The following is a 21,844-nucleotide window of genomic DNA, read 5'->3' on the forward strand; positions in this document are numbered from 1 at the left end:
TCTGCAAAAGGTTTGGAGGTCAGGAAAGGTCAAGGTAAACAATATAGAAGAAGAAGAGTAGCACCATATCATATCCAAACATGTTGGCTAGCTAGATAATATTCTTGCCCACAATAAGCAAAATCTCTTGCCCGGACCCCACACCTGATTCGACAGAATTTATAAAATTGATAAATTACAATGATTCAGCAGTCAATTAAGTGGACAGATCGAACTAGTGTCTGGTGCCTATAAGCCCACCACATTAGGTGTAACTCTCACACAACAACTGCCAAGCTTAATCCTGTATCCTTACTAATAATTTGCCGTCCAGAAACCAACTGAAATATCCATGCAGGCTAGTTAGATATTCTGCAAATACTACTGGAAATGAAGCACAGATACATATATGTGTGAGTTTATGAAGAAGGATAGATTACTTGTGAGCACTGCACTAAGCTAAGACACCAATTAATTATAAGCCGATGAGATGCTGAGAAGAGGAAGCTAAGCTCCGCTGCACTGAGAATGAGGCGCTACAAAACTTCCGATCCTAAGACTCCCCTGCAAATCTTGCTTAGCTTGTTGCCATGATTAATTGACTATCCCAGTAATGATTAATGAACAACAACCCAATATTATCAAGAAACTTAAATAAAAAATAAAAAATAAAATCTTGAGTCGTGTCGTAATTACAGTTAGAAACTTAAGAATTCAGTCAGTTATCTTCTCGTAATATGGGTGAGAAAAAAAGGGATGTTTTTATGTGGGAAACGGATCAGTGCGGTCAGAATGGATAGGGACGCATGCAACTCCCCAAAAATGCCCCAGTAACCAACTTATCTCTTCTTTTTTTGATATTTTTTTTCTAAGAAATCAAAACCTTCGTATGGATATATTCTTGGAATTTACATAATAAAAATACTTTATTATTGTTGTCATATTATTATTATAGAGTAAAAGAGAAAATGTAAATATTTAGAAAATATGTAATGATGGCGATATGGGACCTCAGGAACCTATTTTATTGAGAAATTCAGTCCAATTGTTCAAGTGGGTGTCCATCTTTATGGGTTAAAATTACGTAAAAGCACAAGTCTCAAATCATCAAGCCAATCAAGATCTTGTGTTCTAAAGGACAGGAAGTTCCACTTATGTATGGAAGTGCGCTGAAAGTAAGGTAGTGGGGGACACGTGTGGTCCAGAATGAAGGCTGTCAGATGCCGTCCATTTGTCAACCATTCATGAATTCCTCAACTAGGCACCCTTCCCTTCCTTTTAAAGGCACCCCTTGGCTAACCTCTCTCGGTCCATTGGGTTGAGTCTTCAACCCCTATTGGCACACCGGGGTTCAAGTCATCAACCTCTATTGGCACCCCAGGGTTCGAGTTCTATCGATAACATATTTAGTTTTATTTCATTTATTAGTTCCCTTAGCTTGTTTAGTTATTATTTTGGGCCCTATTTCATTCCTTGGGCCGTGATCTTTGTATTTGGGCCGCCATTCTGGGTATGTACCTCGAACTTTGTACGTACACTATTTTAGGCTTAGCGCCTCGAGTAATAAAATTATTCTTTGCCTACCCCTATTCTATATTTCTGTATCCAGTTTATGATGGACCCGGTCCCAATAAAACCATCATGTAATATAACTCTTCTTTAAGTAGTTACCGAGTTTTTTTTTTTTTTTTATCAAGTAATACGATATCTACTCTTTGTTTTTATTTCATATGTGACATGTTTAAAGCCAATTAGCCAAAAAAAAAAAAAAAAAAAAAAGATGGATTATAGTTTTGATTAGAGGAAATTGTATTTTTGGTCATTCACTTATGTATGTGTTAAAAACTTAGTTTTTGAGTTGTATGTGTGACAATCTTTAACTTCTTAAATTATGTGCGAAGTGGCAATTATAGTCCCTGAGAGAGTATTTCTGCCACCAATATATTACTTATTAATAAAGTGACGGATTCGGTCCTTTAACGGCTAAACTCACCACTTTGTGCATAACTTATTGATGATCACACATATAACTTAGTGACTAAATCTGTACCACAGGTATAATTATAGAACCAAAAATGTTAATTTTATTTTTTATTACTCTTTATATATATATATATATATCGAGTGAAATGCAATAGGGTGTAATGCACCACACTTTGGTGTATTTCTGAGCATTCATGCATACCTGATGGTGTAAATTCGCACGAGAAACTCTGTCCGTACTAGACTATATATATATATACAAGGTGCTTGGCTAATTCTTGTATTTAAATATACACGAGATCGATTATTGGCATGCAACACATTCATAATTGGACCTATTGCACTAATTTATGGCTCTGAACTTTTGACACAGCTACTGGATTAGTCAAAATAAGTTGATAGATGTTGGTTAATCAAAAGTCAAAACTTTTCCATTTATGATATGTTATGGGCTGCGCTTAACATTAATTTCCAGGCCGGCCAAGAGCATCTATCAATGATGAAAGCAGTGACATGCAGAATAGTATGTAAGTCAAAGCCGCCAATATTAATTAATCTAATATAATCATTTTCTTATCTTAGTCTACAATAAATGATGAATGTTGCGTGGATTGAATACGAGGTCTATAAGTACCTCGTCACCCTCTCCTTCATGTTGTCGCACCAAATTAAAAACACAAACATATATACATTCAAAACCTTAACATATATATATATATGGCAACCACTACCTGCGGCGGCGGCGTTGCGGTCATAGATTTCTGGGCTAATGGGTTTGGTATGAGGATGAGGATAGCTTTGGAGGAGAAGGGGATTGCATACCAGTACAAGGAAGAAGACCTAAACAACCCTCAGAGGAGCCATCTGGTTCTTGAAATGAACCCGGTTCGCAAATCGGTTCCCATACTGGTTCATGAGGGGAGACCGGTTTGTGACTCTGTTGCTATTCTTGAGTACATTGATGATACTTGGAAAGATGGGTTTCCTTTGCTGTTGCCGGAGGATCCTTATGAGAGAGCCACTGCAAGATTCTGGACTCATTTCATTGATAATAAGGTTAGTTTTTTAGTATCATTATTAGGGGTGGGAATAGGTCGGACTTTTACATAGGAATTTACGGTGATCTATTTAAGGCCTGACATAGGTCAGGCATAGGCCTATTTCAAAATCTATTTAGTTAAATAGGCCCAGACTTATATGTGAAGGCCTGACCTACGAACCTGTAGGCCTGGCTTGTTTATATATATATATATATAAAACAATTTACCCCAGTTATAACCCTAGATTCCCTTATCTGTTGGTGTCTGATCGACATTTAGGTAAACTTGTTTTTCGTAACTTACGATCGAGCGTCATCCTCTAATCCCGAATTCTCAACGATTGAGACTCGGCTTGGCGGGATGCGGTGACTCCGTCGAGGCCAAGCGTAGGCTTTAAATTTTTATAATAGACCCAGGCCTAATTTTCAAAAGTCTTGCTCGGTCTGACTTGTTTCTACCCCTAATCATTATATTGTATCGGCTAATGACGGACATGTTTATCATTTCACCTATTATATATATCTTGAATGTCCGTCCACCCACCACCCACCCAAAGGTATTATAATGTTTTATAGTATATATTATTCTTCACACTCAAAATACACACTTGGAGCCGACATGAGATAATTTTGTGCTATTAATTTGCAGTTTTTCCCAACACAAGCAACGTTCTTGAAGAGCAAAGGTGAAGCCAAACAAGAAGCTCAGAAGGAACTGATTAATGAGCTGAAACAATTAGAACAAGTCTTGGGAGACAAATCATACTTTGGAGGTGAGAAATTTGGGTTCTTTGATGTGGCTTTCATCCCATTTTCTAGCATGTTTTATGGATATGAAAGTCATGGTAAGTTCAAGTTGGAGGAGGAGTGCCCAAAGCTATTAGCCTGGGTTAAAAGATGCATGGAAAGATCAAGTGTCTCCAAGATTCTTCCGGATTCAGTTAAAATGTATGAATTGCATAAGATATGGTACGGGGTTGAGTAGATATTTAAAAATTATCACGTTGTTGTACTTAAATTCAATAACAACTTTTGTAATAGAGTTGCTAATACCAACTTATGTTTGGGCATTTTGTTCTTAATGCAATTTTTGATGCTTTTGTTTTCAAAAAAGATACAACATCTTAAACTAGGGATGAAAATTGTCTTTAGACTAGATATAGAAAATCCTAAACCCAATTTCCCACTCTAATGGTGGAGGGAATGGCTGGGGATAGGGATTTCAAAGGTAATTAAGGACAAGGAACATGTACTATCTCCTAGACTCAGCCCCTATATATAATATAATTAATATTGAGAATGGAAAATCTTCGATCTAAAGCCAATGAAATTTTGCAAGCCGGGGTGAGGAGATGAGGAATCGTGTTCGTGTCCCACTACATATTGTCTGCCTCACAACTATATCTTTACCCGAAATTACTCTACGTGATGACTAATTGATTTTAATGAAACTTCAAAACTTACTTGATAAAACTTTAATTTTTATTTTTATTTTGTTGAAAAAAAAAACACCAATTCATATTATAGGAAATAATAAATGTTGAATACACAAAAGAATAGAAGAAATCCAACAAGATACACCAGCATGTGAATCAATAGTCCTTGCCAGAGTATTAGCCAGTTGATTCGCTCATCTTTCAATATGACAGAAAGACATACACAATGTCAAAGTGCCTGGTTAAAGAACAACAACCTTCAATGATACAACCAGCATATGAGTAATCCAAGATTGACGAGTTTAGTAAACGAACAACATTTAAACAATCAGATTCCACTCGAATCCTCCTCCAACTTTAAAGCTTTAATTTATTTGTTAGTAAACTATACTGTCCACAGGAACTATGATGCATGAATTGAAGTTTGAGCTTTCAGTGAGCTTTAGGACCTGTGACTAAGATACAAAGTGGCACCATACTTTAGTGAGGAGTTTAGTCAAAAGAGAAAGTTTATGCATCGCTCAGGGTGTGGGAGGTGGAGATTATAGAATTTATGGTGGTGTGGTCCAGGGTGCAGAGCATGCTGAGCATGTTGTCATTGTAAGAGCAACAAATGACTAGAGCTATACTGTCTGGTCATGTTATATATGCAGATCAGACATGTTTCTTTTATTGACTGTCACCACACAAATCAATAAATTAAAGAAATTCATCGTTTTAGTATTTCAAGAAGCACCAAATATAATGTCTGTTCTTTCATCTTCTCCTGCATGCTAAGCGGACATTATATTGTCGCTGCCTCACTTTACATTTCGGGTAATTCGATTTGCCTATTCATTGTACAACCTTTTTGTGTATACATACCCCTCGGTATCTTTATCACTGTGACACTAATTCAAATTCAGCTCGAAACGTTACTTTCATTCTTCTTTAAAAAGTTTGGTCGAGAGTTCTTTAATGTGACACATGAGTCCATTAATATGTTTACCAATTGCTCCAAGTTGATAGGTTATCGAGGAAAATTTCCAGTTGTATTAGTAGTATGTTTACCAACTGTTCCAAGTTGATGGTTTATCGAGAGAAATCCGTAGCCATACATTGTCTTATATATGATCATTGCAGGCAAATGACCACAAGGAAATAAATCATCAGCCTAGATTACTTGACCAACTCAAACTATATTGTTCCAAGTTGATAGGTTATCAAAGGAAACACGTAGCCACACCTCGTTTTATGACTATAGTCGGTAAAGGATCACAAGTAGGTAAACCAGTCTAGATTGTTCATAGCTGACTGGTTCAAACCAATAAGGCCAATAAGTTGTTTTAATTGAGAGTCGAACTTGAAGTCTTGTAGCTTTCACACTACAACCTGAAGTGATTTAAGTAGGGATGGAAGTGGGGACATTGGGTACACAGGCAGATAAATTATTCTGTGTTCTCACATTTTGTGCATACTCAAAAAACATTTGAAACTCTTTTCTCTAATGGCATTGATGACTCTTCTGCTAGTAGGAGTTCTTGCAGTGGCAGCTCATGGAGATGGGAGTGCAATGGAGGAAGAAGAGCTTTTGGGGCTGTTTGAGGTGATGGGTTCTCTTCTAGAGGACCCAACATGGGCACAATTCCACCCCCTACCATGCACAGAAACTCCATGGCCAGGGGTGGAGTGTGAGATTGACCAAAACCCTTCAATCTTTCATGTCACCAAGATTCACATTGGCCCTGACATTCTCACCCCACCCTGTAAACCCTCTGCAACAATCCCCAATTCTCTGCACAAATTGCCTTACCTGAAAACCCTTTCTTTGTTCAGCTGTTTCACCACTGTCCCACTCTCTCTCCCTCCCTCACTCTTTGCTTCATCTTCTTCACTGGAACATCTTTCCCTGCTCTCAAACCCTGGCCTCACAGGGGAAATCCCTTCAACTTTATCACACATTTCAACCCTAAAGGTCCTGTCTTTGGCACAGAACAGCCTGGAAGGTGAAATCCCCAGACAGATTGGTGGGCTGCTCAACCTGGAGCAGCTTGATCTGAGTTACAACAATCTGAGTGGCTCAATCCCTGGGGAAATAGGAGGGCTCAGAATCTTGAAAATCTTGGATCTTAGCAAGAATGGGTTCACTGGGAACTTGCCAGATTCTGTGGGTGAGTTGCAGAATCTTCAGAAAATTGACCTCAGCTCTAACAATCTTCAAGGCATGCTCCCTCAAGAACTGGGGAAGTTGAAGAGGCTGACCTTGTTGGATTTCAGTCAAAACTCTCTTACTGGTCCAATCCCAGAAAGCCTATCAGGTTTGGAGCAATTACAGTATTTTATAGTTGAAGACAACCCACTAAATGCAGAAATCCCTCCATTTATAGGGTCATTACTGAAATTAACAGTGATTAGTCTCTCCAAGTGTGGGCTGAGAGGTCCAATTCCTTCATCACTTTCCAACTTGAAAAACCTCACAGCATTGTCCCTAGACAAGAACAACCTTAATGGGACAGTGCCTCAAGATTTAGGGACACTTCAAAACCTTGGTTTGCTCAATCTGAGCCAGAACCAGCTGAGTGGAGAGCTGGGGTTCCCTCAAGAATTCATCCAAAAGCTTGGGGTAAGGCTAGACCTCAGGGGGAACAATGGGTTGTGCACCAGACAGATGTTGCAAAAATTCAAGAAAAACCAGACTTCCAGGTTTTTACATAGTTATTGTTTTGGTACAAGGTTTGCAGGCAGTAACAGAAGTAGTGATTCAGAGCACCCAAATGATTCCAAGAAAATGAAGCCAAGTTGGTACCAAGGTGACATGGGATCAAGCAGCAGTAGTCATGGGTTGTTACATCAAAAGGTTGTGTTTTCCAGTTTGTTATGGACTGTGATTCTCTCATCTGTACTCTAGATTTTTGGTTTTTAGCATTTGGTCCTCAAATGGTTGGTGAATATTGTTGTGGTTTTACCATTCATGGGTCATTTTCTTCTTGTACAATATTAATTGCATATGAAATACAGTGCCTAATGATACATTATACCTCTACTCTGAACCCACCAAAATGTTAAGACAACTAACTTATACATGATTTTTTTTATAAATCGAGTTAATGATCGATTTGGTCATCAAATTAAGTATTCAACTTTAAAAACCTTACCCTATTTTGTCATATATATGTTATCATCCTACGGCTCAAATTGACGGGAGGACGAAATTGGGTAAAATTTTCAAAGTTGAGGACTTAATTTGGTAATGATGATAGTTGAGAACCAAATCGATAATTTCACTATAATCAATGAACGAAATCAATCATTAACTAAAAAAAGTCTTTACCTAGAGGATTACACCATAATCTTGAGACATTCTATAGGTTCCTATCATGAACTCTTGGAGAATAAATCGTGAAATGTGTCTCAACGAGTTATGCGTTTTGATCTATATCTATTCCTGATAAGAATCGAATTCTACACTTTACAATTATCAAGTGAACCAATATTATAACATAGTAAGTCTACTTGATACTTAATAGTGTTAAGATGATACCTTATACATGGATAGAAATTTTTTGACTAAAGGAATACACTCTAATCTTGATACCTGCATCTATTCATATCCTAAAATTTGGTGAAATAGTAAATTGTGAAATATATATGAATGAGCTACATATTTCGATGTATACTCATTCTTGATAAGATATATCCAAACTATGCAATTTACGATTACTACCTGAATCAACTATAGCATAGCATAGCCAAGTCTACTTAAAATGGTTAAGACAATACATAAAGCATGGGTAGAAGAGCCATGAATTGCCTCTCTTTTTGGTTATGACTTTTACTGTTATTTAGGGAGATGTGTATGGGCTGTGTCTGTACTCTATAGTCCCATCAGTTAGTATAGTTTTGCTGCCCCCCAGCCTTTGAGTGTGAAAAATAGAGTTTTATTATCTGTACTTTCAAATTTTACTTTCTAAATTTTATTCTATGATGTGGTAGGTATTGATACACTACTTTTTTTCTTTTTTACATATACAATATCGATACAAATATCTACATAAAATTTTGTGTATGGAATAAAAATTAGGAGTATAAAATGAGAATACATATAGTATTTTCTTAAAAAAGACCAGCCAATATTAAGAAAAGCTCAGCATTGATAAGAATGATGGGTGATTAGGCTGACAAAGATTCTCTTCTAGTCTTGGCAGGCTAGTGTAAATATTATAGGCTATCTTGGATTCTGGAAAAAGGATGGGCTAATGTGATATTACATTCGGATTCTCAGATAGTTTGTACTTTTCTTAATGGTGATCTCCTGAATTTGAATTTGTATTGAACATTTAATTTTTATTGGTTAATGAAATTATTTTTCCTTTAGAAAAAAAAAGGTAAACATATATATATTTTTTATTCTTTAATTTTAAATTATTGGTCTGACTGCCAAATTAGCAAATTTATATGCTTATTCTATGATTTTTTTTTTTAGTTCAATTGTTTTTGTTTTTTGAGTTTACACATTTACTTGCTATTTATATAGAAGTTCATGATTTTATTTGTTACGTATTCAAACATAAAATACTTGCTAAGTTGTTATTATTTCATCATTTAAATTTAATTTAGTCATACAATTGCTATCTATACATACTAGGATAATGATTGTAGCATTGGTAATATTTGGATAATATTTTTTTTATTATATGTTACCATAATATGGTTATTATAATTAACTAGAAGCTAGTAAACATGTATGGCTTTAGATTGAAAGTTGTCCAATAAACAAGAAAATATAGTACAATTATAGGATTGAAATAAATGAAAAACACAAATCTGTTATAATTAGACTGCCCGTTAGCTCAAATACGATGAATTATAACAAAATTGCAGAGGAGTGGAAGAAAGATACAGAACACGCAAGCCTGGGAGTGTTCATTTCCTTCCAAACACAAGATTATATATATACAAGGTAATAAAGGAATGCAATAATGGATAATAATTACAAAGACATTACAAATGTTACAAAACTATAGTATAATGTCCACAATAAATACAATATTTATAACACTGTCTCTTGTACATTATTTGACCACAATCATGTTGAGTTAAAAACTTGCTAGGAAAATCCAGTAAAAAAAACCTAGACAAAAAATAGTGCAAGATATATATGGGTAATTATTTAAATATATTTATGCCTCGTTAAAAAAACTCACTAAGAAAAACTACATGGGAAAAAAACATAGCTAAGGAAAATAGTACATTATATTTGTGAAAATCAAATGTTGCTTTGGTTGTCTCATTAAAAATCTTTACTAAGAAAATTTAAGTGGAAAAAACGGAATCCACTTCGACCTGAATCAAATCAAAAGTGGACCACACTAATAATTGTACCACAAAATAGTCACTTAAAATGTCAATTCTTACTATTTTATGCTATTTTTTTTTTCAACAATTGATCATAGAAATTGACATATTTCATCGAAAATTTACATTTTAATCTTAAAAATTAAAGAGAATATTAGTAGACTAATATCTTAATAATTATAATAAAGTCATATGGTCTTGTGAAAATTAAATGTTGATATTAATGGTTAAATGTTGGTATTAACAACATTTAATTTTCACAAGATCATATGGTATATATATATATATATATATATTACAATAATAACAATAACACTAACACTAATATTAATAATAATAATAATAATAATAAATAATAATAATGATAATAAATAATAATAATAATAATAATAATAATAATAATAATAAATAATAACAATAAAGAATAATAATAATAAATATATATATATATATATATATATATATGAATATGAATTGCAACTATGTTGATATTAGGTTATGTATTTTTTAATAAATAATATTATTATAATGTTGTCCAATATTCATTCCGTGCATCGTATGGGTAGCATACTAGGAGTAGACATACTCAAGATTAAATATGTATACCGCTAGTTGCGATTAATAATAGTAACTTTTTGTATCATACTATTTTCAATTATTAAATTAAATATTGTAAATACAATATCATAATTATTTTGTCATATACTTAATAAAAATGTAATTTTAAACAATTAAATTGTGGTTCATGTTTTCGTACTTCAAATACCATTGTTAAAAATATTTTTTTTACCTATTCTAACATTACAAACAAATCTTTAATATTTAGTCCGTGCATCGCACGGGACAATACTAGTTTTAAAATTATATCTTTAACTATTTGGTGCAATTTGACATAATTTCCAAATTTATTATGACATGAAAAAATCAATTAATTTTCAATTAACTAATAAGAGTAATGCTACATATCTTCATCTATTTCTCACACACTTTTCCCTCACAACGTGACATCACTTGATTGATTTGATTATTAACTAGTTTTTTTAGGGAAAATAGTCAGTCAATTACAACATTGAACTTTACTTGAAAAGTTAATTAGCATCTTAAACATTTTAAAGTTGTAATTAAACCCATTAATATTGTATTTTGGTGCAATGAAGCCCCAAAATTGATTAATGGTATGTGATAATAGGTCACTACATTTTCTACAACCTTCAGGCCCTATTTGACCCTTTTCATTAAAAAAAAAAATTATTATTGACACCCAATAAACGAAAGACACGTTAAGAGGGAAAATATAGGAGGAAAAATTTAAGAGGAGTATGAAGTATTCTACTAAATATAAAGTAATTAGAACACTTGTTATAAGTTATGGGGAAAATGGTGTTATAAGTTATGGGGAAAATGGTCAAATAGGCCCTCTAACTTTACACGAAAGTGCAATTAGCCCACTAAACTTTTAAAAAGTTTAATTAAACAATCCAACAATATAAATTAGATCAAATATGTCCAATTCACTTGTAACTGTTGTATATAATTCATTGTTGACCGTTACTATTTGCCTTAACTGTCGTGAAATATCAGTGAACGGAAAAAAATGACGACTAGTGACCGATCGTCAATCGCCGGTCACCCTCTTTGAAGAAGGCGACCACTGGATTGCCTCCTTCTCCGTTGAAGACGGCGACCCAAATGTGGTCGCCTTTTGCTCGGATGATGCCTGCGATCGGTGGTGACGGTTGCTGGAGTTTTAAGAATGTGAACAACCTGCTATTGCATGTCATTAATCAATTTTAGAGTTTCAATGCATTAGCTTAGCTAGTTGAAATGTTTAATTGCATTTTTTAAAAGTTTAAGAGGCTAATTGTATTTTTGTATAAAATTAGAGGATTTATTTGACTCTTCTCTCTAAATTATAGCACACCACTTCTATCACATCTATCGAGGCACGTCATAATTAACAAATACTAGGGGAATATCAATAATATTTAAGAATATAGGGGCTACTTCAACATCAATAAAAACAATTGGGGTGAATTTTATATTTAAAAAAAGATGATTTTCTCTGTGGACTTGAGGATTGGTAAAACCCTAGAATCCCAAAACCCATCGCTGTTTAAAAGCCTAAAAGCTTCTCCCCTTCCCTGCAGCTGCTAAAACCCTAACTCATCTCCACCACACCGTTTGGCTGCTAGGTATCGACCATCGTTAAGCCGAGGAAATGCTGGTTCTGTTTGAGACGCCAGCGGGCTTTGCCCTTTTCAAGGTATTGGATGAGGGCAAGCTCTCCAAAGTCGAGGTATGTATCTATCCATGCATGTATGTATGTATGTATTAGTTTCCTCCATTTTCGTTTGCTCCGATGGATGCTCAAGGCATTGAGATGTTCTTTCTCAGGATTTATGGAAGGAGTTCTCCACAGCTGACACCGCTCGCAAGGTGCGGTGTTTCGTTCTTCTGCTCTTAGTTCTTACATATTACTCATTCGTTTAAGAAAAAGAAAAAAACAGTTAAAAAGTTTGGTTTAAAAAAAAATAAAAAAATCTCTGTAATCAAACTGTTTTGGTTGTGTGTGAGAGCCGAGAGGGTATTGGAAGTTGGAGTCTTTGTTACTTGATGATGGCTGGTAATGTAGAAAATAATATAGAGGTGAGTTCAGGATTGAAAATTTTCAGTTTTGTGTGCTGAGTAATGTTATGCGGAATATTAGTTGGTTTTCTGTAGGATGGTTGGCTTTAGTTTTGTGTTTTAGTTGTCAACTAAGTGCTTAATTTGGATCTAGTTGGTTTTAAGAAGCTCCATATTGCTGGAAAATTTATGATGAGGGAATGGAACTCAAGTGGTAAGGCAGGGTAGCACTCCTTATTTTGGGTCTAATTTGTTTGCTTGGAAACAGGTTGTGAAGCTAAAAGCCTTCTCTAAGTTCGAAAATACATCGGAAGCATTGTCAGCAGCTACTTTGTTGATTGATAGTAAGCCAAGCAAAGGGCTGCGCAAGTTTTTACGCTCTCATTGTGATGGTGATACTCTGGCTGTAGCTGATTCGAAGCTTGGAAATGCAATTAAGGAGAAACTGGTCTGACAATTACCCTTGTCTAGATCTTTGGTAGCTTTTGTTTCCTCTAATCTTAAACAAGTTTTTGCGTGCAGCAAATTGACTGTGTGCACAACAGCACAGTCATGGAATTGATGAGAGGATTGAGGAATCAGTTAACTGAGCTGATAACTGGTCTAGGTGTTCAAGATTTGGCTCCAATGAGCTTGGGTTTATCTCACAGCCTTTCAAGATACAAGCTGAAATTTAGCCCTGACAAGGTAAAATTGCTTTGTAATTTGCCACTCAGTATTTGTTTTGAATGCTTCTTGTAAGCTGCATCTGGTTACCCTTATTTCAACCCAGTAAATGGACTATATACAACGTATCTACTAGAGTGGTGCAACTTTGGGCCAATGAATTTCAATGCTGATTTCTATTGGAGTCTTTATTCATTTGGTGCCATCATTTATGCTGTATTCTTTCTAGGTGGACACAATGATTGTCCAGGCCATCAGCTTGTTGGATGATCTTGATAAGGAGCTAAACACTTATGCAATGAGAGTTCGAGAGTGGTATGGTTGGCATTTCCCTGAGCTTGCAAAGATTGTACAAGACAATATTCAGTATGCCAAAACAGTGAAGTTGATGGGTGACCGTACAAATGCTGCAAAGCTTGATTTTTCTGAGGTTCTTTCTCCCCTCAATTTATTATCTTTCATTACATTTAGAGTTGTACTATAAGTCAGGCTAGGTTCATATTTAGAAGAGAACTGTGAATCTCTTGTCAGATAAACTGTTTGATGGTCTTTGTACTAGATGACGTGTGTTTCTGCAAAACCTTGATATGTATGCTATGGATTTGCTTCTTTTTCCATAATAACTATCATATGGTGTTCAACAGATGGCCTGCACCTCTGGATTAGGTTCTTCATGCTAGCTACCTGATTATGACCAGCAATTTATATTCCTTAGTGCATTTGACTTTTGGTTGAGTAGGTAGTTGATTTTTGCCGGGGTGTAATTTGTCCGAGCCCAAAGCAATACATATTTGGGATTTTGGAAATGATATTGGCAGTTTCTTTTGATTTTGGAAAATGTTTTCATTGTATTATGATGTAATGAGAACCTTCATTTAAATATTTTCTTGAAATGTTAATAGATACTACCTGAAGAGGTTGAGGCAGAACTGAAAGAGGCAGCAATGATTTCCATGGGAACTGAAGTTAGTGACATTGATCTGATGAATATTAAAGAACTATGCAATCAGGTTATCTCTTTTTCAGAGTATAGAGGACAGTTGTATGATTATTTGAAGAGCAGGATGAATACCATTGCTCCGAATCTCACCGCTCTGGTTGGAGAACTTGTTGGTGCTCGTCTTATTGCCCATGGTGGTAGCTTGTTGAATCTTGCAAAGCAGCCTGGAAGCACAGTTCAGATACTTGGCGCAGAAAAGGCTCTCTTCAGGGCTCTGAAAACGAAACACGCAACTCCTAAATACGGGCTAATATACCATGCATCATTGATTGGTCAGGCCGCACCAAAACATAAGGGTAAAATTTCACGGTCTCTTGCTGCCAAGACTGCTTTGGCAATTCGATATGATGCTCTTGGAGATAGCCAGGATAGTACTATGGGATTGGAGAACCGGGCCAAGGTACTATGGATGTTTTATCTTTTTAGGATAGGGATCCATGCCCCCTCTTAGTCTCTTGTAGTATTCCAATCTTATGATACATCTTTTGCAGCTTGAAGCACGGTTAAGAAACTTAGAAGGCAGAGATTTGGGTCGTTTAGCAGGCTCTGCTAAAGGGAAGCCCAAGATAGAGGTTTATGATAAGGATCGTAAGAAAGGTCCCGGGGCATTGATAACTCCAGCTAAGGTGTGCCTCCCTATTCTACCTGGAAATTTTGTTCTGTAGATTCTGCTTCGTTTGAGTTATTGACTTGTCTTTTCTTTGTAGGCTTACAACCCTGCAGCAGATTCTGTTCTCGGACATACTGAGCCGACCGCTAATGAAGATGAGCCGGAGCTAGAAAAGATGGATGCAGAAGCGGTTGAAGAGGCCCCCGCCATTGAGGAGGAGAAGAAGAAGAAAAAGAAGAGAAAGGAAGCAGCTGTGGCAGAACCGGAAAGCGAAGAGGTAGGGAAGAAGGAAAAGAAGAAAAAGAAGAAGCATGCAGCTGAAAGTGAGGAAGTGCAGAACAATGACGAAAATGCCGAAACGGGAGAGAAGAAAAAGAAAAAGAGAAAGCACGCAGAGGCTGAAGAAGAAGAAGAAGAACCCGAATCAACCAAGAAAGATAAAAAGAAGAAGAAGAAGAAGACTGCAGAATAACTACTGTCACGGTAAACACTATCTGCAATCTCTGTGCTGTAACATTGTGTGCATTGTCGCATTATCAGGTGTAGGAATTTCTACAGTTCTATTGCGTTTTGTGTTTCCTGGGTCCAAGTTGGAAGAGAATTACATGTTATGAGATTAGTTTAGTTGGATCAAGGAGACAATAGCATCTGCTGCAATGGCTCTTATCTCCTTTATATTACAATGTATGAATTCAAGAAGACCTTCAATGGATTGTTAGCATTTTCAACTAGGGGTTTCATTTCCCTGCTTTTCATATCCTAACCAAAGTAAGTCCATGTGCCAAATTGTGATAATTTTTTTTTGTTCTGCTGCTAAAGTTACAGTAGGATACTGTCTCTATATATTGTATTGTGTGGATTTGCATTGAGTACAAGGTACAACCAATCTAATTATGGATTGTTGTGCTTAGTGCAAATCATGATGTATATGGATAGTTGTATATATAGGATTAAGATGACATGATAACTTGTTTTTAAAAGAAAGTTAAAAGAATCAAATCTCAGTTAAGGAGAGGGGGAAAATGCATATTCTGGTAAATAATTTGACACTAAAGTGCAACATTATGTGTGGTTCATGTTAGAATATGTTGATCTGATTCGATTGAGAATCTCCCTAGGTGAGAATCACGTAGTGCCTTCTATAAAATTATTTTTCATTAATTTTTAACCTTTAATCATCATAGATGGATAAATCATATTTGTTCGTAGTTCTCGCATTTTTGAACTTAAAAGCACAATCAAGCATATTTAAATGCAAGTTATTATAGAAAGTTATAGTTTCCATTGTTGATCTGAACTTCCTTTCTAAATGGATTGTCACATTCGTTTTTTGCACGCTTTTTAAGTTAAAAAAATAAATGATATATATATATATATATATATATATATATTTTTTGTTACTTTGTTCAAAAGAAAGTAAGTGCAATACAAAATTTATAAATGTAAATTGAGAAAAGTAGTATGATGGTGATGTTTAATTTTAAAAATTGGGATAAATTAAAAAGGAGAGTATGACAAATAAAATAAAATTTATTTAAATTTTTATGTACAAATATTGTGTGCAACAAATAAATATTTCCCTGAAAGACAGCTACCACAGATAAAGCCAAAAAATGGATTAGATATGACGTTGATGTAGGTTCCTAGCTATTCTGATTATCAAATTATGGGTACGCTTTTAATCTCGGCGCACATCAGTATTTACCAACATTTTTTATCGGTCAAATTTTATTCTTTTAACATATAATACAAATTATACATATTAAAATATATAGTACCTAAAGGTGGGTTTGAAAATTCAGAAAATAATTTTTAGATTTTTTTTTTTTAATATTTAGATATTTAAATAAAATTAAATCAAAGGAAAATATTTATTCTGATCATGATCAAAATGTTTAATTAGGTAAAAAATGTTTAAGGTATACTTTGTATCGTGAATCATGGTTTAATATAACATTTAAATTATCCGTATATATAGTTCACACATTATGTGCTTGCAATTAACAGATTATACATCTATAAATAATTATAGACACATAATATGTTAACTACATCCACATTATTATATATTAAGTGCAGACATATAATATGTAATTTAATATATTATGTATTTACAATTAACACATTATGAGCATTTAATATATTTATAAAGACGTAATTTATTAATGAAAGACACATAGTACCTTAACTGTAGACTTATAATTCTTGAGCAATGGTCCACCGTACAAAATGTACCATGACCCATGGTATAACAATTGCCCCTTGATAGGGTTGACCTATTCCCACCTGATAAAATTTTTTCTGGACCAGGATCAACGCAATTATGTGGATCATAAATACAATGTACATTTTTTATATACTAAAAGTATATTATTTATATATTGAATGCACATTATTTGATAATATACAAAATAATATATTTTTAGTAATCAAATATTTAAAAAGTATTTTTTTTATTATTTATGATGTATATAGCTGGTACATGGAATAATAAATTATTCCACCCCAATGACCCCATTGTGTTTTATGTATGATGTCGCTCCTGTTTTTGTTCCTAGGGGAAAACTAGAAACATCAAGGTTGATACGGCTCTGATCTTGAAGATAAGCTTTGTGGAAAAACACGTAAGATTGTTGGTTGAATGAAAGATGTTTGGATAAAGTTTGGGACAACCTGATAATAGAAAAGAAATTCTTAAAATTTATTTTCAGTCTTAAATTCTTGATGTTCTGATTTTGTTATGATGGGCACGAAAACACATTGGGAGTTGGGATTTATGAAGTTCACGGGTTGTTTCTCTCGTGAACATGAAGATCCAACAATTTGATTATTTGAAAGAGAAATTAAGTTTTGGGTCCGTTTTCTTTAATTATTTCTATCATCTTTTATTTTCATTTTGCGCAGACAATTCCAAGGAATCTGCAGTGGGTCGGGTCTGTGTCTGTTTCCATCTTTCTTCATCATATCATCTCTCTTTTGCCGCCGCCACCACTCGATCGGTTCGGTGAGGTTCAGATCACTGCATGCACCCATTTGCTTGCTAACCACCCACCAAAGGTTTCCATTCATCTCCTCTCATCTTTTTCGTTTTCTTGCATATTTTCTTAATCATTTTGGTGTGTTTTTTCCCCCACAATGATAATTCATTTTATCATTGGGGAATTTCTGTGTGTGATCTATTCTCTTTGTGCTGTGGGATCATCAAAAAGTTCAAAACTTTGTTATCTCTTTCAAAATTACATCATACATCATGGATAATATATATGATAATGCTAGTAATTTTTATTTTTATTTTTTCAAATTGATGGACTTGTTATTGGAAAAAGGTTAGTATTCATGCTGTTAATTCTATTTGTAGTGTGTAGTGTTTGTTTATTGTTTTTGTTTGTGATTCCTTGAAGCTATTATGGGTTCAGTCATCAATTCTGAAGAGTAACAATGATAATTTGTTTGAGTGTAGAGTAGGTATTATTATTAATTCAAGAACATGGAGACCATTACCAATGTGAAGGAATATGAAGTGATTGCTAAGGAGAAATTGCCCAAAATGGTTTATGATTATTATGCCTCTGGGGCAGAGGATCAGTGGACTCTCAAGGAGAATCGAGATGCGTTTTCTAGGATTCTGTAAGCGTATTTCTTTAATTAGCTCACTTATTTCATAGGGGAATTGATCCAAGTGCCTCTCATTCCCCTCAAAATCCACTCACAAATGACAAATTCCTTTCTTTCGACTCTGAAATTGTAGATTTCGACCACGGATTCTTATTGATGTGAGTAAAATCGATACGAGCACAACTGTTTTGGGATTCAAGATTTCAATGCCCATAATGGTGGCTCCCACAGCTATGCTAAAAATGGCTCATCCTCAAGGTATATATCATATCCCCATTATATACCTCTATACCCGGTTTTCCTGGTATTTGCTCAGCGTTTATTATGATGCATGCAGGAGAATTTGCGACTGCAAGAGCATCTTCAGCTGCCGGGACGATAATGGTTATATATGCCTCTCTTTTGCCCTTTCGTTTTTTAAAAAAATGTTGTTCCTGCTTAACTGGCTAAGAATTCCTATGATTGTACTATTATGATCTCGATTGAGGTTGTTACTGTCTAACATGGATTGTCTGATTCCGTGATTTTAGACTCTGTCTTCATGGGCTACTTCCAGTGTTGAAGAGGTTGCTTCCACAGGACCTGGGATTCGATTCTTCCAGCTCTATGTAAGTTTAAATGTTACGTTTCATGATTTGTACAAGGCCTAGTAACGGTGGAGTGTTCAGATCGAGTTTCTTCTTTTCATTCAGGTGTACAAAGACAGGAATATCGTCGTGCAGCTACTGAAAAGAGCTGAAAGGGCTGGTTTCAAGGCAGTTGTCCTAACGGTAGATACACCGATTCTTGGGCGAAGGGAAGCCGATATTAAGAATAGGTATGCAAGAATAAAGTCATTTGAATCGAATATTTTGAAACCGTGGTTATACATACATTGTTCCCCCCGGACAGGTTTATTTTGCCGCCTCACTTGACACTGAAGAATTTCGAGGACTTGGACCTCGGGAAAATAGATAGGGTGAATATCGGATCTATCCTTTGAAAAATGCACATACATTTCGTTGTTTTTAGACCATTGATTGATGCTCAAATCGCTAACATTATATTCTGCAGACTGATGAGTCTGGACTTGCTTCATACGTTGCTGGCCAAGTTGACCGATCGCTTAGCTGGAAGGTTGGATACGCAGTTTAAAATCGATTTTCAATCACAATCGAATTCGAAGTGCTCTCATCTCATCTTGTTTGGAATTTTGGACAGGACGTGAAATGGCTTCAGACAGTAACCTCACTACCAATTATCGTGAAGGGCGTGTTAACTGCAGAGGATGGTATGGATGATCGATGATATATATATTAAGATTCAATTGCCATGATATATATATATATATATATATATATATATATATATATATATATATATATATATATATATATATATATATATGATTTTTACATATTATTCTGCTCGTGTCTTAATACGTTCAGCGAGGATAGCAGTGCAGAACGGGGTAGCAGGAATTATTGTATCAAACCATGGAGCTCGGCAACTAGATTACTCTCCTGCTACTATTATGGCCTTAGAAGAGGTTCGTTTGCAATTCTAAGCATGGTGTGCCTGTTATAACTCTTATAATTTCTCGTAGAAATCTTAACAGCAACTAACCCCCTTCCCTTTTTGTATTCCGGTATTATTGCTGTACGTGTTTTCTGTTAACTGAAACAAACATTGTAGGTCATTAAAGCTGTGCAAGGCAGAGTTCCGGTTTTCTTGGATGGAGGGGTTCGACGAGGAACTGATGTCTTCAAAGCGCTAGCCCTCGGAGCATCTGGCATATTTGTAAGTGGATATTTGCCTTAATTAGCTTCTCACGATATTTCATCGTCCATCGTCTTTTTGATCTCTTCATATCATTAAGAGGCTTGAAGGATGCGTTATTTCATCTGAACTAAAAGTTTAAGCTGACACTGAGACTGCACGTTTTTATACGGTTGCCAGATCGGAAGGCCGGTAGTGTTTTCGTTGGCTGTTGATGGGGAGGATGGAGTGAGAAAGGTTTTGCAGATGCTTCATGACGAGTTTGAGCTGACGATGGCTTTGAGCGGGTGTCGATCCATCCAAGAAATTACTCGCAACCACATCGTCGCTCCATGGGATGCTCCTCGTGTTGTTCCTAGGTTGTAACAACTTGGAAACCATAACAATGGCGGTCAAACGTTGTATTGTGTCTTCTTAAGTTGTTCTGCCAATAATTTTCTTATTAGTCGATCTAGATGTTGGAGACTACGTTATTTAATTTGGTATCAAAACAATAAAGTTAGAAAGTATGCTGTTTTTTGGACTTTCAATAAGATTCAGGAGCGTTATGCTGTGCATGGTGCACATGGTTGTAAAAATGACGTCGTTTGGACGTCTAATTTTTTTAAAAATAATTCAATTTCGATTATTGTTAATGGCTTTATGTTATGCATAATTTGAACTGTATATCCATAACTTCATAACTATACATTTAGAATTGCATAACTACACATCCATAACTTTATAACTATACATTCAGAATTGCATAACTACACATCCATTAACTTCATACCTATACATTTAGAATTGCATAACTACACATCTATAACTTCATAACTATACGTTCAGAATTGCATAACTACACATCCGTAGCTTCATAATTATACATTCAGAACTGTATAACTATAAATTCAAAATTGCATAACTACACACCCATAACTTCATAATTATACATTCAAAATTACATAACTACAAATACATAACTTAATAATTATATATTCAGAATGTGAAATTATAAAATTATAGATATATATTTACATAACTAACGGTAATAAAAAATGATTTAAAAAAAAAAAAGTAAAACGGCGCTATTTTTAGCGTGCATACGATTGCACGGCATAATTTGCCTAAGATTCATCTGGTGTCCAACTTAGCCTGTTTTTTGGACAAAACTCAACATCGTTGTTTATAGCAGTATACTATGTTTATTTTAGTTAGCAAAAAAAAAATAATAATAAAAAAATTTCAAAAAATGAACAGTTAATACATAAAAAATAAAAAAGTATGTGGGTGGTTCAACTCTACCTTCATTGTGGCAAGTTATCACCAATCTTGCACCTGAATAAATATTTTAGTTCTAGATTCGTATTTGATGATTTTTAATAGATCAAGTTATAAAAAAAAATAATTGTATATTTAATTATAGAGTTAATTCTAGGAATGGTCAATTGATTATTGATATTTATTAATTTTTATTTTTTATTTTTTAATTGGACCATAAATAGTCTATTGACTATTGATATTTATCAATTTTTATCCTCGACTTTTAATTTGACTATAAATGATCTATTGACTATTGATTTTGTTTCAAATTTGATTATTCAGTTAAATATACATTTCGTAAACATTAAATTTAAGAATAATAATGTAAAAATTGACTTGTTGTTGAGATGGACAAACTGAGTTTATAAGTTTAATACATTGAGTTCATCATTAGTGGAATGTGAAGAACTAATATTTAACAAGAAAACAAACTAAATTTGGAACAAAATCAACGGTGAATGGACTATTTATGGTTAAATTGAAAGTCAAGAATGAAA

The 21,844-nt window shown here is 34.6% G+C and overlaps 4 protein-coding genes across 8 annotated transcripts; all 4 read left to right on the forward strand.

Annotated features, from left to right (window-relative positions):
• Positions 1–2,635: 2,635 nt before the first annotated feature.
• Positions 2,636–4,078, forward strand: LOC109165578 (glutathione S-transferase 3-like). Its single transcript, XM_019314413.1, has 2 exons — positions 2,636–3,018; positions 3,651–4,078. The coding sequence occupies exons 1-2, from the start codon at positions 2,680–2,682 to the stop codon at positions 3,984–3,986; spliced, it is 675 nt and encodes a 224-aa protein (XP_019169958.1). The 5' UTR covers positions 2,636–2,679; the 3' UTR covers positions 3,987–4,078.
• A 921-nt stretch (positions 4,079–4,999) lies between these two features.
• LOC109164931 (piriformospora indica-insensitive protein 2-like) lies at positions 5,000–7,429 on the forward strand. 2 transcript variants are annotated; one of them, XM_019313489.1, is made up of 2 exons: positions 5,000–5,253; positions 5,952–7,429. In XM_019313489.1, the coding sequence occupies exons 1-2, from the start codon at positions 5,208–5,210 to the stop codon at positions 7,322–7,324; spliced, it is 1,419 nt and encodes a 472-aa protein (XP_019169034.1). In that variant the 5' UTR covers positions 5,000–5,207; the 3' UTR covers positions 7,325–7,429. The 2 variants fall into 2 exon arrangements, with proteins under 2 accessions (XP_019169034.1, XP_019169035.1); XM_019313490.1 differs by having other exon boundaries at positions 5,955–7,429.
• Positions 7,430–11,845: 4,416 nt separating this feature from the next.
• On the forward strand, positions 11,846–15,427 carry LOC109165762 (probable nucleolar protein 5-2). Its single transcript, XM_019314680.1, has 8 exons — positions 11,846–12,067; positions 12,166–12,207; positions 12,665–12,844; positions 12,919–13,083; positions 13,292–13,492; positions 13,965–14,462; positions 14,554–14,688; positions 14,770–15,427. The coding sequence occupies exons 1-8, from the start codon at positions 11,990–11,992 to the stop codon at positions 15,142–15,144; spliced, it is 1,674 nt and encodes a 557-aa protein (XP_019170225.1). The 5' UTR covers positions 11,846–11,989; the 3' UTR covers positions 15,145–15,427.
• A 1,772-nt stretch (positions 15,428–17,199) lies between these two features.
• LOC109164552 (peroxisomal (S)-2-hydroxy-acid oxidase-like) lies at positions 17,200–20,599 on the forward strand. 4 transcript variants are annotated; one of them, XM_019313051.1, is made up of 13 exons: positions 17,200–17,296; positions 17,577–17,729; positions 18,138–18,299; positions 18,421–18,545; positions 18,625–18,671; positions 18,818–18,895; positions 18,980–19,104; positions 19,179–19,245; positions 19,341–19,403; positions 19,488–19,557; positions 19,715–19,815; positions 19,962–20,066; positions 20,226–20,599. In XM_019313051.1, exons 3-13 carry the CDS (start codon positions 18,160–18,162, stop codon positions 20,409–20,411), a joined length of 1,107 nt encoding a protein of 368 aa, XP_019168596.1. In that variant the 5' UTR covers positions 17,200–17,296; positions 17,577–17,729; positions 18,138–18,159; the 3' UTR covers positions 20,412–20,599. The 4 variants fall into 4 exon arrangements, with proteins under 4 accessions (XP_019168596.1, XP_019168593.1, XP_019168595.1 ...); XM_019313048.1 differs by having other exon boundaries at positions 17,242–17,296; positions 18,133–18,299; XM_019313050.1 differs by lacking the exon at positions 17,200–17,296 and having other exon boundaries at positions 17,562–17,729; positions 18,128–18,299.
• Positions 20,600–21,844: the final 1,245 nt, after the last annotated feature.

Source organism: Ipomoea nil, unplaced genomic scaffold, assembly GCF_001879475.1.
Source record: "Ipomoea nil cultivar Tokyo-kokei standard unplaced genomic scaffold, Asagao_1.1 scaffold3069, whole genome shotgun sequence".
Taxonomy (NCBI): Eukaryota; Viridiplantae; Streptophyta; class Magnoliopsida; order Solanales; family Convolvulaceae; genus Ipomoea; species Ipomoea nil.